A 20,091-nucleotide genomic window follows, 5' to 3' on the forward strand; every position below is an offset into this window, starting at 1 on the left:
ACAGCAGACCGGGGAGAAAAAAAAAATTCTTTGCTCAGTGCTTTGGTTGGGTTTTAGGCAATGAAGAAAGGAGTTGGTTAAGTTTAGTAAAAAGACCAGGTAGAGGCAAAAGCATAATGACCGTTAGCTATAGGCTACTATGTCATATTATTTACAGATCAAGTTTAGTTCTTGGAGCTCTGTGCATTAGAAAGAACAGTTCTTTTAAGTATTATTTGTTTTTATTCTGTCTGTTCAACGTCCTCCTACAAGGACGGGTGGTGGTGGGGTTCATAATGTTCACAATGATATTTTAGTAGTTGTTGGTTTAACCATGGATGAGGTAATGGCTGTTATGTTATTTTCTTTTCAATGACATTCCTTGTTACATGTTCATTGCTGGATTTATGGAAAAACATCAACCAATATTGCATATCCATAATTATTATAATGGATAATTAAAGAATACTCACACTATAACGAAAATTAGAAGTGTAACTCAAAAAAAAATTAGGTGCTTTTGATTGACATCCACAAGCTTCTGGTCGTCTTCTTGCAGAATTTTTGACCACTCCTCTTGACAGAATCGGTGAAGTTCAACTAAATTTGTTGGCTTCCTGGCACAGACTTGTTTCTTCAGCACAGTCCACATGTTCTCGATGGGGTTCAAGACTGGACTTTGGGAAGACCATTCCAAAACCTAAATTCTAAAAATACAATAAGACAAAATACAAAGTAGCAACTAAAGAGCTAAAACAAAGTGCAACAAAACCAAAGTACAAATCAAATGAGAACTCAAGGAACGAAAATAAGAAACATACCAATGGGAGACACGAGGAGACACTGGAAGAGACACTGGAGGAGAACACTGGGTGGCATCATGGGGGAAGAGAGAATAGTGACACAGGCGGACACTGGCTAACAGGAGCTAACAGAAACGAACACAGAGAAAGTCGGAGGAAGACGGAACCACACGGACAGAAAAGGGAACGGGACATCACGGAACGAACTGACGAAGACATGAGGGAGAACTAAGACTATATAAAGACACACTAATGACAGGACGAGGAACAGAGGTAGAGAGAGGAGGGACAAGGACAGTTGAGGGAAGGAATGGAAAAACACTGGGAGGAGGAACTGAAAAACTAGACACGACACATGAGGGCAACAATTTCAAAATAAAACAGGAAACCAGAGAACATAAACTGGGATCATAACACAGCTCATGTTGATGTAAAATACACTTGACTGTGGACACTGACACCTGTCTTCCAACAGCTTCTAATTCATTGTAGACTTGCTATTTGGTGGTTTTTTGTTGACTCTTGACCATCCTGACCAGTTTTCTCTCAGCAACAGGTGAAAGTTTGTGTTTTCTTCCTAATCATGGCAGTGACACAACTGTGCCATGCACTTTTCTAGGACTTTAAAAGTAATTGGTTAAAGTTTAAAATCACTTCTATATTTTAGGTAGCCAGTGTAGCGTTGCAAGGATGGGAGCAATATGGTCATGTCTCTGAACGAGCAAAGTTCTGACCGAGCTGGAGACGGGCGATAGTCTTTTGGCTGAGCAGCGTATACAGGGAGTTACAATAATCCAGGCATGATGAGATGAACGCATGGATTATTTCTGCTCGAGATATTAAGTGTTTAACTTCTGCAATGTTCCTAAGTTGGAGAAAGCATGATTGTACTATCTTGGTAATTTGTATGTCAAAACAAAGCTCAGAGTCAAAGATCACACCCAAACTGTGGGTGGAATGCTTGATGTTGGAGGACAGGTTCCCAAGATTCCTTTTTAAGTAGTATGTGTTTCATTCCTTCCATCACAGAAACACGAGAGCTGTAGAAATCATTGGAACTGAAGACTGACATGATATACATGTTCTTTAGATGTGGATGGAAACTTTTGACCACGACTGTACCTCCCCTAAATATATCTGTTTTAAGAGCTGTAACGGGTCAGGTTTGGACCCAATTGCAAGACACACTGGGAAGAGTTTGTAATGAGTCTTATTTCCCGAGACCAGCAGGCAGGCAGGAAACACAGGAGATATGCAGCTTGAAGGAAGAGCAGCCGAGCGAGCAGATACTCCGGAGCAGACCCGGTGACTGGGGAGGGAGTAACACTCAGAGTCTTTGGGTAGACGAAACCCTACGGAATTATGGCTGGAGACTCCTGTAGCTCAGCCGAGGCGGAAACAGGCAACCAGAAATCTGGCAGGACACAGACGAAACTCGTGGTCGGGAACAGAAGGCAAAGATCTTTACCAGGGCAGAGACGTGGCGGGGAGGTCAGGACAAAGCAGGAATCCGTCTGAGGCAAAACGCTGGAAAGTCCGTCATGAAGGCAAAGAACAATCTGGCGATGAGTGAGTGAACCGTAGGAGCTATTATAGTGGCTTGGTCGTCTGATGATGGCTCCTCCCCTTCTGAAGATGGGCCGTCTTCATCCGAGGGATCAAGGGGATTCCCCAGACCCACTGAGGTTCTTGTAGGTTGTTCGGGTGCTGCTGATGAAACTCTCTGATGAGACGGGAGTCCAGGATGTGCCGAGCTAGAACCCAGGACCTCTCTTCAGGTCCATAACCCTCCCAGTGGACCAGGTATTGGAGACTCCTTCCCCGCCGTCGGGAGCTGATGAGGTGACGAACAGAGTAGTCCAATGGCAATGATCGATGAATCGAGGGGACGGTGGAGGAGGAGCTGCAGGGACCTGGGGGCCCTGTCGGACCGGCTTGACCATTGAAACATGGAACGTAGGGTGACACCGCATAGACTGAGGGCGTTTGAGTCTCACCGCCACCGGATTGATGATCCTTTCTATGGCAAATGGACCTATTAACCTAGGTGTCAGTTTATTGGATTCCATCCATAGAGGAAGATCACAGGTGTCCAACCTGGTACATGGGTGCCTGGGAACGATGGCGGTTGGCAGAGGTGGCATAGCATTGAGTGGCACAGATGAGGGTCAACCATGCTTGGTACCCATGTTCACACTGGAACGGAGATAGCCCCATGGCGGAGCTGGTCAGCGTGTTGTGTGCGTATTCGTATATAAGTGCCGTCTCCATCTCCTGGTTTTTCCGTTCAGTCTGGCCATTGGACTGGGGTGGAAACAGAAGGATAGACTGACCGTAGCCCCGAGCTGCTCACAGAACTCCCTCCAGAAGACAGAGGCAAACTGGGGTCCTCGGTCTGCCACCACATCGACGAGGAGACAATGAATCTGGAAGATGTGGAGGAGGACCAATCTGGCAGTTTCCTTGGCAGAGGGGAGCTTGGGCAGGGGCACGAAGTGAGTCATTTTGCTGAAATGGTCCACAATGGTGAGGATGGTTGTGATGCTGTCAGATGGGGGCAGGCCGGCAGAGGTGAATCTCCGAGGACGGCTTTTAGGTTGATGATCCACCGAGTCCTGCCTCTTCTCCTGTCTCCGACCCTGGAAACGAAGATCTGATTGGATAGCCAGTCCGATCAGCTCGTCCAGCATTGGTGGTTTATCATGGGAGACCAGCTCATCTTTGATGTAATCTGCCAGGCCATGAAGAAAAGCGTTGCAGAGGGCCGAGGAGTTCCAGTCACTCCGACGGGCCTTGGTGCAAAAGTCTATGGAGAAATCAGCCACCGACTGGTTTCCCTGGCGTAGGCTCATCAGACCTTGTGCTGTCTCTGACCCATAATCTCCAAGACCAAAAAACCTTGTGGAGCTCCTGGGCAAATGTCTGGAAGGAGGCACAGGTGGGAGTCTGTCTCTCCCACTCTGCGGTTCCCCAGAGGTGAGCCCTCCCCGTCAGGTGATTTATAGCAAATGTTACCTTAGCATCCTCTGAGGCGAAGGTGTGGGGTTGCAGGTATAACAGCAGGGTACAGTTAGTCAGAAACGGACCACAGGTTTCAGGATCACCAGCATAGCATTCAGGGGTCCCCACACAGGGCTCAGGAGTGTACCTGGGCGGAGAGGCTGGGTTAGCGCCGTTATTAGCATCTGGGCAGCTAATGTGTCCAGCATCTGTGCTTGGTGGTAAGCTGCTGCTTCATGCCGCTGAAGAGCGCTTTCGATCCTCTCGAAGCAGTTAGCAGGCGGCGGGGTGTCTGCTGGGTCCAAGACTGGACAGATTGTACTGTTACTGGTCGGGTTTGGACCCAATTGCAAGACACACCGGGAAGAGTTTGTAATGAGTCTTATTTCCCGAGACCAGCAAGCAGGCAGGAAACACGGGAGATATGCAGCTTGAAGGAAGAGCAGCCGAGCGAACAGATAACTCCGGAGTAGCACTCTGAGTCTTAGGGGGGATGAAACCCACCAGAGTTATGGCTGCTCCTGTAGCTCAGCCGAGGCGGAAACAGGCAACCAGGAATCTGGCAGGACACAGACGAAACTTGTGGTCGGGAACAGAAGGCAAAGATCTTTACCAGGGCAGAGACGAGGCTGGCAGGTAGGAGCAGAGGTGAGGTGAGTGGAAAAGGACTGAAGGTGCAGACTGTGACAAGATCTATGCTTTATTTCCTGAGAAAGTAACCAAAATGTGGAAAAACGCCTGATCTCACAATGTCAAAGAAAGTGAGAAAAATTCCTGGATCAGTCTCTTTATCTGGATCAGCACATAAAAGTTAATGGGGTCCATTCTGGGCCGAGACCATTCCTACATCCAAGTTTTGAGGAAATCTGTTCAGTAGTTATCCTGCTGACCAACCAATCAACCAACCAACCAACCAACCAACCAACCAACCAACCAACAAACAGACAAACAGACAAACAGACAAACAAACAAAAATAAACAAACAAACGGACACAGGTGGAAACTGCATTTAAGCCAACAGTTTGCTTTGCTGAGTTCTTGAATAGTGGCTCGGGCTCAATTGCAGAGATAAGCAGGCCTTTGTTAGAAGAAGGGTGATCCTAGAGACCGGCCTTTATTTAGAATTACTTCTGTTTTCTATGTATGTCTTATCATATTTTAATTAGAAGGTTCCCGCATTTTTTAATCTTCTCCTGTTTTAATTTACTGTTACTGAATTCAATCTAATTCCACAGCGCTAATTCCACCAGTACAACAACAGATACAGAAAATGCTCAGTTCAGCTGTCATCATTGGGTTTTAGGTTGTTTAATGTCTTACTGTTGCGTTAGGAGAAGTAAAGATGAAAAGTAACAATTGGTCTAATGATGCTAATGGAATCATGTTTGTGTGCAGGAATCGGTGGAGATGAGGAAGATGGAGACCAGTGCCAGCAGTACAATCCCAGCCCCAGGCTCAGGTCTGGAGAACCAGGGCAGAGCTGCTTCTATGCCTCGACTCAATGCTGAGCTGCAGGTAACACCTCAGCTTTCACACCTGTGGTAATTCTGTAGCCTGATTTTGATTAAGTTGTAGTCTTAGTCATTAGATAAAAATGCGAATTATTTATAGTCACACTTCATTTGAATATTATGGTAGGTTTAGTCAACAAAAAACAAAGAACTTTATTGTAGTTAACGGTAAAATGTGAGTCTCATTTACAGTATGTTGTGGATTTTTGATTTTGATGTCTCGTTCTCATCTATTGTGAAATAGAAGGCACTGTATCTCTTTAAAGCAGACTGCAGTGGTTCACACACATCATTCTGCTCTACAGTAAATCAACACATTGACTCTACACAGTAAATACTGTTGTTCTTGCTTACTTGGTATTATCACTGCTTCCTGTCATCTTCACTCCAAAGCAGAAGCTGGATTCACTCACTTGTTCACTAAAAGTGTCTGGGTCTAGCTTGAGACGAGCAAAGTGATAATATTCCTTTAACAAATAGCAACTGTACATTGAAAAAAAACCTGAAACTGGGATAAGTACAGTCATTATCTATTTGATCTCATGTTGATGGAAAGTTCTTTTTGGAGCTTCAGTCCTGAAGAAAAAAAGTACGCTTTGAGTCAAGCATATAGTAGCAGCTAAATCAAAGAGATGGTTTAGTCAGCAGAGGACGCTGTTTTAGAAATCAGTAGCATAAAATGTATTATTCCAGATGGATAAGATTGCATTAAAACAGTAATTAGTTAATTTGTCCCTTAATCCGTACCGACAATATTTTTTCTTATTCGTAAACAGATATTGTTGAACATTTCCCCATACTTTTTGAGGTAGCTTCATTGTGGAAAAGTCTTGTGATAGTTCGAACCTGCAGTACACCTCTGATTTCCACGGGCAAGCACAAATATACCCTGTCTTTCTTTAACATGAGAGATGTTGAGTATAGTGCAGCATATCTGAACATTCTCAGTGAGTGATGGAAAACGTGCCTACATCACTGAGAATAAACCAAAACATTTTGCTTTTTCAGTGGAAATAACACAGACTGGGTGTTGTCTGTGTTATTGCCACTGAAAAAGCATGGAGGAGCTGGGAGTCACTATTCATCCAGTTAAGGCTTAAAACCTCTAAATGAATCTTCCACTAGAGCCTGAGAAATATAATAAGCTCCTCATTTCCTGAGTGATGTTGATGTTGATCGATTCATGCATTTAAAGTGCATTCCTTTCACAGCCCAGTTTGAAGAGCTGTTGTTGATCCTGCCCTCGCTGCAAAGGAGAGTTCTACGGTAATCAGATTACGTCCTGGCAGGCTGCCAGCTATTTGTCCAGTATCATTTTTCTCCTGCTGCCAACTGAAAAGATGATAGTGGCTCCAAATGACGTTGGGCCCCAGATTTACTGGTAGAGGAAGAAAGTAATTGGGTTATTGTAGAAGAGAGAGAATCTAGAGTGGGGGATTAATGAGAGGATGTAAGGAACGAGGGCGGGGGGTTGCCTTGTTGACTTGCTGTCTTATTTTTCTCACCTTTTGGAACAGAGGGCAGGAAATCCTTTAGCCAATTCAATTAATGCTGGCCTTTTGGAAATTGCTTGCTGCTGCTGAGTGTGATGGGAACTGAAGTGTGCAGTCTGAATTCTGGGACTCCAGCCTCAGTCACAGCAGTTTATCTTTCACTCTTGCTAGATTGCTTTTCTTTCGCTTAACTTGAGCTCAGCTTTGTGTTGTGGTGACACAGAGCAGTCTGGCCTCCTGCTATGTTCACAGTCAAGTAGAACAGAAAATAAAACCCACACTCGGTTCCTTTTACCTAGCTGATATGGGACATAAAGTTTAAGTTCACCTAAAAGTTAAAATTAGCCATCTTCTCACCCCCATGTTGATGGAAAGACACACACAAAACGTAGCCCACAAAACATTTCTGGAGCTTCACAGCAAATCAACATTGTAGTATTCTCCTAAACAAATGAAGTAGCCAGGACTTGTTTTAAAACTCGGGATGGAGAGTCCGTCGGAGAGGGGAGAAGTGTTGGAGGAGAGGTTGCTCACTGTGGCGCTGGTGGACCAGGTAGTGTGTGGAGGCTTGGGTTGAGCGTGAGGCGAGGGTGCCGCTAGAGAGGTGCTGAGAGCTGGGTTGCGGGTTGCGGAGCCACTGGTAGTTGGGATAGTAGGTGAACACTGGAGGTAGAACAAAAAGATAATCAGGTTTCCAAGTAGACATGAAGCCTGGCAGGCAAGAATCAGAGGAAATGGAGGCTTATATGTTCTTAGAGACACCTCTGAGAGTCACAGTCACACTCCAGGATGTGCTGAAAGAAGCACAGGGAGTGAGTGCTGGGAAGACACACATCACCCCTCTTGGGCTACTCCATCATTGCCTACATGAGTGTGGACGTGCCTCAGCAGAGATATAGAGTCCCTGGGCAGTATATTTCCCTGGAAACCACCGTGCAACTCTAAGAGGGCATTATTTTCAGTACATATGCACAAACAACAGTCAGAGCCTTTCTGTCAGAGGTGGTGACTCTCTTGTTCTACTGGGAGAACAATACAGTGACTCCTGAGTGTACCCACTCCCACCAGGTGCCTCCAGAGCAGGACAGAGTGCAGCCCCTCCCTAGGAGTTTGGCTCCAGACTCAGTGTTGTGCACAGAGGTGAGCCCACCTATTTCTAGTTGGTGCTGCTCCACCTTACACTCTAGTTCCCGCTCCTTCCCTGACAGAGAGCTGACATCCAACATCCCCAGAAGCAGTCTATAAATCTAGGCGTCAGCACGCCTAGGTCCCTGTCTTAACCTGCCGCCCATCTCACGATGACCAGTATCTATCCCTACAGATGGTCAGCAGCATCATGTAGTTTTTTCTAGCTGTTTTTTTTTAAATAATTAACTTATAATACCTGAAGCCACTATGTGTTGCATATGACAATTTCTGACTTTGGTGCTCACCAGTAGTTGTATCAAAGAAGACATCACGGAAGACAGCAATACATGCAACTGCAACCGCCCAACTAAATATCTATAGAGCATCAATTTCCAACAGGAATGTATCATTTTTATATAATAAAAAGGCTAACATTGTCTATAAATGATGTACAAAGTGCCTTTAAGTACAATATTTGAACACTTATATAACCACAAACAGTAACTATTACTGATCTTACTCTCTCTCTCTCTGCTCCTCTCCTGGTCATCTCCTTCTCTTGGTAACAGCGGAGCAACTCACGCCACTCTCCAGGGATCCATCTAGCTGTATGTACAAGCTATCACACAACATGTGTATGTACTTGATTGTGGTGTGACATTATGCAGATGTATCTGGTCCAGCTGGGTGTCCAATTAAATCCAGATATATTGGCATTGTCACATGGTTAATATCACCATACAACTAGTGTCATTCTGGATCGTGAGCATGGCTTTTGTATTGCACCGCCCCTCTGTGTAGGAAAACTTCCAACTTTCCAACTGATCCAGGTAAAACATGAGCAGAGTTTTTATGGTTAAAATTGAGATATAATAATAGAAAAACTGCATGCAGACCCTCAATGAAGGATTCTGTTATCATTATTCTCAGAGTTTGTTAATTTGTAGTCCACTATCCAGTTAGAGACTGGATAGTGGACTTTTTTTTTCTTCTTTAGCCAATCCTTCATCTAGCCTCTAACCCATGCCTTTAAAGGTATGTCATTTCTTCACTTTGTGTCCAGAAGTCTCACAGACACCTGTGAGTTAAGACATTTTTAACAAATGATTGTGAATAAAGGGAGTCTGTCTTAGCTCACCTTTAAATTAATCACTTCCCACTGATTTGAATGGAAGACCTGCTCCATCATCCTTCAGTAGACAATAACAATGCAGTGAAGTCAGAGCTGTAGGTGAAGTCTGGTGTTATATCAAAATTACAGGTACTGAAACCTTGTGTCAGGCATGATTCTCAGTGAGCCTCTCTGTTCCTCTCCATCCTCCCTCAGTGTGTTCCTGACACCAGTCCAATGAAGCGCTCAGCCTCCACTGTGGCCCCACAGCGGCCCCAAGAGGTCAACCTGAAGGACTACACCCTGGAGAAACCCAGCCAGGATCGACCACACCACCATCACCATCACCACCGCTGCCACCACCGTAGAGACAAAGATAGAGACCGAGACAGAGAGAAGAGGCAGAGGTCTTTGGATACACCTCTGAGTGGACAACCAGCCAGCTCTGCTGGTTAGTCAGCGCACACACACACACACACACACACACACACACACACACACACACACAGACACTGACACACCCAGGCACACACAGACAGAGTGTGTGACAGACAGTAGTGCCATCTGTTGGATATTTCATTCAAAAAAGGAAAGGACTTTTCTCATGCCCATTGCTTTCCTTAAGTCCTTAAAAAAGGTGGCTTCCTCATAAATTCCTCAAGTACCCCTCCAGAAGGCTTTTTTTTTGAAAGGTACACATAGAAGACAACAAAATAAACAAAAATAAAGCCCTGTAACTTCAGTAAAAATAATACGGAAAATAATAACAGGCAAATAAATACACAAGTGTTTAAATGCAACCATTACTTTTTTAATATTGATTTAATAAATACTATGCTCAGACCAAATCTGGTGTTGTTCAATTAATCTGTTTCTGTCACTACCAAAATTAGGATATGGAATAGACACTTGTCATCCTAGATTTCCTGTCAAACATAACGTCGATAGGCAGGTACTGTGAGGTAGATAGCCACATCAATATCTCTTCTTGGCAAGTTAGAGCTGTTTAAATGTAGACAGATTAGTTATGTACACAGGGCTGCGAAAAATACATATTTTTCACAAGCAAAATCCGCCATAAATGGCTTGTAGTTATTACACTGAGTGTAGGTAAAGTTCTCATCATGTAAGGTCCTAAAGATCCATATCCTTGAGCCTGAGGTTAATGTATTCTGGACTGATATCCTCACGAGCATACCATAAGTATGTTAACCCACGTTTATCAAAAATGGTTATTAAAGAAAATTTAGATTCCCATCACAGTGTTTGTTTACAATAACTTCTGGATTGAATACCCCTGCATTACGCACTGGCTTACATACAATTCTATTTTTCATGATCTTATCTTAAAGTGTATACATTTAAACACACATCTGATGCTTTCATATGTCATTAATGACAAAACTTTCACTAAGGATAGGTTGGAGATCTCATTTCTCTCAAAGGAAATGATGAGTTTAAATTCAGGGGCAGTTCTTCTTATGGGCAATATGGGCAGCCGCCCAGGGCGGCATTCGTGGAGGGGCGGCATGAGCGCCCGCAAAAAAAAAAGCAAGCAGACAGTCGTCCACAGTAACCGGCTCTGTAGCAGCCACCTCTGGGCTTATCTCATCTAGGTGGATCGACCCCGGTGCCGACCCGTACCGGCTGCTTTAAATTTGTTTGCATTCATTTCATCCTTCTTGTTCTTGTATTGCTCATTTACACGCCAAGTCAACTAAGTCATGTTGTCGTGTGGGGAGCGGGCAGCTGGGCGCCCTCTGTTTTGTACAGGTGCGTCTGCTGCTGCTGAGAAAGTCTCACATACAGAGGCTGTGGAAGAAGGGGGAGGGCGTTGGATAGGTGCACCTACTGGACCTCAGCTCTCCCTACTGGTGCGGGGGAGCGGTGAAGTGAGAATAATAATAGTAAAAAATAAACAATATAATAAAAAGGTAAGAAATAGAATTAGAATCGTATATACATAATATGTACAAATATAAACAGTGTAATTATAGACAGTGTGGGCAGTGTATTGTTTTTAATAAATAATAAATATGAGTATGAAAATTGCCCAGTGAGTGCAAACCAAAATGACAAATGAGTTATGTATACATTCATATTAGATTCATCTAATAGTGCACAACTAAGGCAATCAATAGGCTAAAGTCCATCACCGCCACTGTTTATATTAGTCAAAATTAGCAGTTACTCCAAAACTGCACTGTTAGGTAGATATCAAAGATGCCAGTAAAGCAACACATAAATTAAATAAGCACAGCAGAATGTCAGATAGGTTAGACCACTGTGTTTAACTTTAAATCTTTAAACATTATAGTTACAGCTGAAAATGACAACAGAAATAAACAAGATTGCTGATTTCACATATCTCTACAATGCAAATCAACTGCCAGTTATCTACCAGGAAGTGACTGTTGTTGTTAGCTCGACATCACAGTGACTCAATCTGTAGTCCACCAGATAACCCTTGTAAATAGTCCTTTTTACACTTTGGTTTCTGGGTTAAACAACTGAGTGGGTGGGGCCCTGCAGGCTCTCAGCTGTGATAATGATCAGCAATGCTCTCTGGGTCTGACACTGTAGCTCCATACACATGCTCTTTATTACTCAGATAAAAGAGACTGACAGACATGAACAGCCAACAACCTGGAAATTTATAGGCGGTCTCAGTCTGCAGGGTGAGGCTGTGGAGAAAGAAAAATGTCAGTGGAGAGGAGAAAAGCCCTTTGGTGTCTGAGTTCTCTTTTTAACTGGGCGCTGGTCCAAGAAGCAGCTATTCATGGAACTGTCACCATGTAGATAGTATGGATCAACTGGGTGATTTTTACAGGCTACATGTAACTAGTAAGTAGAATTTTGAACTGAATACCCTGGTCGCTGGTATTCAATTCCAAATCAAATCAAAGCCACTAGCCACAGTTAACTTCCACATTTTGGTTACAGTTCACCTATTTAAAGCATTTATCAGATGTAACTAATGTCATTACAAATGCTTTATGGATCAGTTATAGGTAGGGCTGCACAATTCCAGCCAGGGACCTTTGCTGCGTCTCTCTCCCCTCATTACTGACACGACTGACATGCCACTCTACAAAGAAGACAGGTGTGAATAATGAACTGAAATGATGGCTGAGTTCCATTTAGCTCATTCTTATTAAGACAAATCAATGCCTTGACAAGAAGACTGGCACTTAAAGCCTTCATGAGCCAAAGTCTTGACACCAAAAGACACAAATGTTAGAACCCTTATACTGTATTATCTTGAATACAGAAAAATCACCTTTCATGCTTTCATGCTGTACTGTCCCCCTCCACCGGTGCACCAGGAGAACCAGCATCTGACCCAGCTGCATCCAGAGAGCGAGCCCATGACCGTGGACGCTCCCATGAGAGGAAACACCACCACTCCTCGGCCGACAAGCAGCGCTACTACTCTTGTGACCGCTACTGCAGCCGGGAACACTGCCACACCAAATCTGCCACCGCTAGCTGTGCTGCCTCGCCCAGTGAGGGGCAGGAAACCAGCAACAAGCAGGTGGGAGGGCACAGGCCTATAGAACAGGACCAGACAGGGCTTTAGACCAGGTGAAGGGGATTCTGAACGGTTTTGAGTTCACATGACATGACAGCATCTTTGAATTCTCATATCATTCTAAACAGGATTAAAAAAAAAAACTTAGACCATAGGGCACTAAAACTCCAAAAGCCACTGCTGCTGCTCATAACAGTAATGAGAAAAGTATTCTTTTAGACACATGTGGAACTTAAAATGATAATCAGGCCTCTAGTTTCATTCCTTCGACCTTGAGACTACAAGGACAAAAACTGTTTGAATAAAAATAACATAACAACCATATGTGTTATTGCTTATTTGGTTCATTTTAAAATAATTTACTTGTCCTATTGAACTGAATGGAATTGAACTTATGAGTGAACTGAACAATAAAGATAGTAAAACATTTAAATTTATTACTGTATATGAATTATAGTATTCAGTTAGACTGAAAGAAAAATGTAATCATTATCCCTACGTGCCATAGAGCTCCATTGTTGTCCAAAAATTTACGAAAAGTCGATCATGTTCCTTTATTACCATGAACACACACCATATATACATACACCATCCTGCTGCCACAAATACTCACTAGACCACCAAATGGTGATTAATCCGCAGCTGAAAATAGTCCCCAACATGGCCCCCATGTCCTCCTTTTGGTTGATCAGATGTAGGAAATTAAACTTAAATAATGAGAAATGTGCTTGGTATTCATAAATATCCAACAGCAACTTACAAAACATATTTGGTTGATTTAGTACCTTTACAGTTAATTTAGCATACTGTTGTATATATTTTGTGATGTCAGTGAAATATATATGAATCTGCTAATTAAACATTAAGATGACTAATACAGCAGGTCAACATCATGGCACAGATAGTGTGTTGATTGTTGGAGTGTTTGTGTTTTACTGCGATCTCTCTGCATGCTCTTACAACTACCTCTCCTCTGTCTGCCTGTGGTGCAGCCTCTCATGGCCTTTCACTTCTTTTCCCACTTTCTCTTTTCATCATTTTCCATCCATTTTGTCTCTCTGTCACTGCCTTTCCATCAGCCCTTGTTCTTCCTTTCTGTCTTCTCTGTCTGTGTTCTCTCTATCTCATCTGTCCTTTTTGTGTCATCACATGTCACATTTTGGTGTCTTTCCTTTCCTTTCCTCCCTCCTGCGGCCCTGTCCCTGTTTCCTTCCCTTTTTCTTTTCTCTCTTACATATTTTCCTCATCGTTCTATCGTTTCAAATTGCTTGTCCAATTTTCATCTAGGGCAGTGGTTGGGTTAAAGGCAGCCCAGTGGCACTAAGCTCCAGTTCTAGCACGCCAAGCCGCGGACGTCGGCAGCTCCCCCAGACCCCCCTCACCCCGCGGCCTGGGGTGGCCTACAAGACTGCCAATTCCTCCCCCGTGCACTTTGTGTCCAGCCAGGCCTCTTTGAGTCCTGGCCGGCTGAGCCGCGGCCTTTCGGAGCACAATGCCCTCCGGCACAGCGGCTCCCGTCACTTCCCCTGCCCCGTCACTCGTATCAGCTCTGAGCCCTTCCTGGGCCAGGGCCATGACGAGGCCCTGGGCAGCCTGTACGGCAGCCTCCGGGACCAGCTGGACGTCTTCCAGGATGCGGCGTCAGTGACGCTCAGCCCTCGTGTCGGTCGTTCATCTCGGACCACACTGCCTCGCATGATGGGGGCCCTGCTTCCCGCTCCGCAGCAGAACCTTGGGGTGCCCAACGGGTACCACTTCAGCTTTGGGGGCAGCACCAGCCCAGGCTCTGGCGTCAGGGCACCCAGGTATTACCAGGAGGCAGAGGAGGACGAATGGTGCTAGCATGGCTTTAAACCAACCTTTTTAATGCATTTTTGAGGAATTGTGATGAGTTTTATCATCTTCTTTGAAGGCTTTAGTTTACATTGTCACTGTGTGTGTTTTATGCTGTATTTGAATCCTGACTTGGAGAGCAAAGGTTTGGGAGAGCATCTCAACAGGGAGGAAGCTGGAAGGGGGTTACATTTGAATGTGAACAAAAAAGCATCATCATTATCAAAGGGCAAGTAGCATCCTGAAACAGGAGAGAAGGCCTTCTGCCAACATCAGATGTCTTAACGTAGCTTGGTTTGCTTTGACTTCAGCATTGTGTTGACACCACCATACTGATCCTTAAACAGTAGTTATAAACAAAAAATATATATATAAGGATAATAATATCTCCACACTTTGGAAGAAAGGGGAGGATCCAATGAAATATTTGGATGCTGCTGTGTGGCATTCTCCAGTCTATATTCCAGGGAAACCCTTCCAATGCTGATATATTTGCTGTTTTGCTTGAAGGTGATTTGTTTCTGATAACTGAGCAGTAAAGTTTGATTCACCTTCAAGTGGAAAAAAGTTGCATTGCGCATGCTGCTTTGCTACAAACAGGATTCTTCAGGAGGAGTAGGGGAGAGTGGGAAGCTAATTTTGTAGCTTAACTTAAAGCTTCATTAATTGTTTTTTCTACCATTTGGAGGCACCACAACAGGCTTGAACATATCATCACCTAGTAAATGGTGGCCTAATTACACAGCAACACAAAGCAACAATAGCATTCACTTGGATTTGTGTCTAACCACTTGAGAATGTGATTCCAGTAGTGACTCTTTCCTTTCTACTAACTCCAGAGAAAAACATTTGGCTCTTTAGCTGCGAAATGCTCTGCTGTGTTCACTAGCTATTCTCTAACTGTGTCTGTGTGCAGTTTGTAGTGCTCACTGAGTTTATCGCTGCCTGCTGCTAACTGAAAGCCTCACAGCTTAAACGAACATGACACTCAAAGTGAGTTTTGCTCTCTTCATTAGCTGCGACGTCTTCGTTTTTATTATTACAGTCAACAACACAACATACTGTATAGTAGAGCATTTCATTTTTAGGCTCTGCTTAAAGACACTTATGGACAGTAGCTCAAGGTTTGAAGTGTGTTTGGGAGTCAGTATGGTTGTTTCAACGGAAGGTGATGGCACTGCAAGTCATACAAAACAGGTCAATAGTTCAGTGAAGTGATAGTTTCAAATGTTGGCAAACCTCAAAGACATTATGACACTGTACAAACAGCTGTGTTGTTCTTTAGTTTAGGACTCTACCATTCCATGATGATGCCTAATCCTTTATGACATTCCCTTTGTGTCAGTCGAACAGATGACGTGCTGTCACCCAGACGGCCATGATCGTTTTGTCTGTTTAAACGTTTCTTGCAAACTTCAAGAGAGAAGCAGCGCATGGTAGTAAAAAGTACGTGACTGACTGATTTGTTTTCTATAAAAATTTCCTTGTAGATGTTCTCTTTTCATTGTGTGCATTTTTTGTATGACATGAAAAAAAACAAAGTTGTGTTTTATGTGAACTGCTTACGGTTTGCCATCTTTTCAGGTCTAATGTTTCTTACAGACTTCTTTGCGATGTTTTAAGACAAAGTGCCTCTCCTTTTAGATATACTGTAGAAAAAGATGCAACGTCAAATGCATCCACACTTAAGTAGATGTTTGGTTCATTCTGTATGTAGCTCTGCAGGAAAACATGTTGTACAGGAAGCCTTATCTGCAAGCAGAGTAACAACACCTACCATCTGCTTAAAAGACAGGAATGGAAAAATGACCTTATGAAAGTCGATTATTTTTCTTGTTTTTGATAAACCATAAAATCATGTATGGATGAGGAAGAATCAACATTGTGAAAACGCTATGTGAGCATTTAACAACTATGAGAACTGCATCAATATATCAATCAAGTTACATTAATGCCAGTAACACAGTGTGCATGTCTAGATTGTAGATGTGGTCAGCTACCTGCTCTGACCACCTTGTAGAATTTCTTTCTTTTAGTTTTTTTGTATTTTTGGTGAGGGACTCGCAGTGTGAGCCATCAAGCTCCTGTGCTGTTTGGACTACAGAGTGTGTGTTGGTCAGCTGGAGCCTAAAGCGTGGAGGTTAAAGAGTGGACCCAGAGTAGCAAAGGGGGATCCAATCCAATGTATGTCTGTGTGTGTGTGTGTGTTTGTGTGTTAGAACTGAAACTAACACTGGTAAACATCAATTGTTGCAGATATATTTTGCATTTCTGGGAGCAGTTTGTTGTGATGGTATTTTTATTTTTATTTTTTTCATTCTCTCATGGATAGTTGGCAAAAAGTAATGTTGTAATGTCATGCCAAGATACTTCCAGCAGCTACTGTACCATTTCAAATGTTACAGTGATCTAATTCATTCCTCTAACAGGCTCTGGTGTCACAATGGAAGAGGTTTTTTCTTGAGCTGCTTAATATTCACACAGGCAGGAAAACTACTGTGAAAGAGGCAGAGTGACTTAACTTATCCCACATAGGAACAATTAGTGTTATTATATGTGTCCCAATTCCATACCACAGACTAACTCCAAGCTGGTGTAGTCACACTGGAAACAATTAAGTATTCTCAGATGTGTCAGTAAGCATACTAAATCTGCTAGACTTTTTGGTGTGATGTTGATGAACAGTGCAATGCATGAGAAACTTTTTTTGGAGGTTAGACGGCCTGATCACCATTGGTACAAAATGGCCCTCACAATGTTGTTAGAGGTGAGATGCACCGAACAGCAAAAGTTTTTGTTCCAGTGCACTTATTTATCAACATTGTGTGGAAACAAAGTCTTAGGAATAAAAATTGAATTTGGATTGCGCTCAATAATGTCTTTTAAAAAAGTTTTCATATTGGATACATACATACGCTGATATACATGTAATAGCCCTGTATTAACCCAATAATCACGATAAGTGTTGGCAAAGTACATTTCAGCCAAACCACAGATAATATAATACTTTAAGTTTCTTTAGGTTCAGTTTTCTATTTTTCTTCTTTTCTCACTCTGCTTATGCTCTGGTTAGCTTTAGGAATAAAAACCACTTGGTTAGGGTTAGGGAAACGTCATGTTTTTGAATAAAGCAAACGTTTGGTACAGATGTCAACACGGTACGTAATATAATTTATGACAGTCAGAAATTTGGACGCATCTGTGGTTTGCAGAAACGTTAACTGCTGACATCCTCTCCTCACGACTGGGCTGCCAATATCAGCAGATATATCAGCCAAGCTCTACTTTTAGTGTGTTGTAAGGACTTGGGACACAGCTAATGTGTCCACATACACACTTTTGATTGAAAGCAAGAAGTTGATGCCTTTTGTTTGGACTTGTTAAACCCTCTCTGTGTAAAGTAGGAAATCTCTTTAGAACTAAAGTACTGTGGACATTAAGGTGAGGCAGATTGAGAGAATCTTGTCCTGCATGTTCAACTCTACGAACAGCATTAAATACTGAAAGACTAAACCAATTTAAAATTCTGACCAAATGTCACATGGCTCTCTGAGACTGCAAAAGAATTTGCAAAAGAGAAATTACAACAAAAATCACAAAACAACTCCTGGAACTGTGCAAAACACCACAGACTGATGACTAACGGTGGTCAGAAGGGGATCTGATTTCTAGAAATACATCTTCACGACATCGATGAGTCTCAGAGCTGTGGAGGAGGGTCTGTTAATGCCTGAAACTGTACTCTGCTCTGAAATGGATATGTAAACAATATTTGTTATATGCAACTTGCTTGATACACATGACTGACATCAACATCCGATTGTCTTTTGTGAACTTGGATCTATTGCTGTGCTTTTACATCATAGCAACCTGCAACATGAGGGAGCGATTTTATCCTGTATGGCAGCTGATTGGCTAGAAGATATCTGTCGATGATTTCTTGGGTAATAGATGAAAAAAGGGGCCTTGTTTAACCACAGAGACACACACTACAGGGGCCAGACACAAGCTGAAAACACGAGAGTAGGGCTATGCAACAAGACAAACCCATTTCTCCATCCATTCTGTAGCTTTACATGCTGGTCTCTTCAGATTCAGGCTTCAGCATGATTGTGACCAAATGTTTTATAGAAAATGCTCTGACAAAAACATGCAAACAAAAAAAGACTTCAAATGCATAAAGGCACAAAGTGTAAACAAGAAACAGATTATTTAGAATATTTAGGAGTACAGCAACTTTATACGTATATTTGCATGCATAACATTTACCCACTTCGACAATGTCAATGACAGGCCCATGGCTCAAAATGGGAGGTGTGTCCTCTTAGGTCACAATAAAAAGGATTTCATGAAACAGCCTTTAATGTCAAAGTGATTCTTTTTGTCAAAGACAGGAACACATTCTTCTGCATTTTTAAAAAATGTGTCTATGTGGCAAAAAATAAAATAAAAAATATATAAAAATACCTGTACCTTTTGCAACTATGCGGCCTCTGTATTGCGTCAAAGGAAACATACATGTGCCCAAGCCTGGACCAATCGGCCACCAAACATCAAAGCGATCCATTCTCTGTCTCTGCGTACCATTGGCAGTGTAGATGTGGCTCTTTCTTGAGAAAATTCTAAATGTTTGCATGTTCTAACAATGTATGTGCATGTAGAAAACTTAGTACTTTTAGATACCATGTGTTATTTTGTTGTTGATTTTTAATATTTGATATAAACTGCGGGGTTTGTTGAAAAGACAAATTTCTATTAAAAACAGTATTGAACATTGTTGACAGTTCCACCCCATGCAGCAGAGCAGGAACATTCCTTTATTTGGGTCTTGGGATTCAGTGAAATGTTTGTTTGCCTGATTTTATGTTTCTTGGCCAGACTTTGAATTCTGCAGTTGTTTCTACATTAAACATTTTGTATGAAGCAAAGCTCCTTGAAATAAAAAAGAATGAAATGAAACTGCCTCTTATCTGCTAAATGACTTGAGTGTTGGCATGCAGCTGTGAATCTGCTAGATAACTATGAGAAGGATGTTGAGTCCACTGCTCTGAGTCTTGTTCAGCTCCACAAAAAAGGTTGAGGTAAGATTTGTTTGTCAAACTACTGTTTGAACATTGACGCTCGATCTATCTCTCATTTTTTCTTTCTGCAGGCAGGAAATTTATGGCTGATTAAACTTTAGTTAATAGTTATTTCACTGTCAGCAAACAATGAAATACTTTGTCAACCATTAATTAAGCAGTTGTAAAGGTTTATAAACATTAGTTGCAATTATCATGACCATCTAAATAATGTTTATAGATTATCTACATAGTATTTATTAACCATGTGCAAAGTATTATGAACATTAGTTGGAACCTGAAAATAAATAGTTTCTTAATAAATGGTTTATAATTATTTAATAGTTAACAGTGAAATAAGTATTAAATATAGTTTAATTAACTATAAATGTACCGTTTATTAATGATGGTTACTATAAAGCTGACAAGTCAAAATGTCTGTTGTGACAAAGGTGTTGGAGTTTATTTGTTTTCAAATTGAGTTAGAGTTGACTTTGTTTTCTTTAATAATTAATCCTAATGCAAGCAGACTTGACCTATTCATATGAATGTAGGTCTGTCAGGATTATGATAGCTACGGGCCCTCACTACTTACATACGTGGTACATTAACTATGTTCCACGTCAGATGTTTTTTGTCAG

General features: G+C 42.4%; 1 protein-coding gene across 1 annotated transcript in view; it reads left to right on the plus strand.

The window, feature by feature from the left end:
- Positions 1 to 19,349, plus strand: part of cacna1ba (calcium channel, voltage-dependent, N type, alpha 1B subunit, a) — a 164,533-nt gene extending 145,184 nt beyond the window's left edge. Inside the window, exons 45-49 of the mRNA XM_084359949.1 lie at positions 5,178 to 5,297; positions 8,484 to 8,522; positions 9,242 to 9,476; positions 12,352 to 12,560; positions 13,845 to 19,349. Of these exons, the coding sequence (XP_084216075.1) occupies positions 5,178 to 5,297; positions 8,484 to 8,522; positions 9,242 to 9,476; positions 12,352 to 12,560; positions 13,845 to 14,399 (1,158 nt within the window). The 3' untranslated portion in view covers positions 14,400 to 19,349. The remainder of the gene's footprint in view (positions 1 to 5,177; positions 5,298 to 8,483; positions 8,523 to 9,241; positions 9,477 to 12,351; positions 12,561 to 13,844) is intronic.
- Positions 19,350 to 20,091: the final 742 nt, after the last annotated feature.

This window comes from Pagrus pagrus (genome assembly GCF_965226575.1).
Source record: "Pagrus pagrus genome assembly, chromosome: 8".
NCBI lineage: Eukaryota > Metazoa > Chordata > Actinopteri > Spariformes > Sparidae > Pagrus > Pagrus pagrus.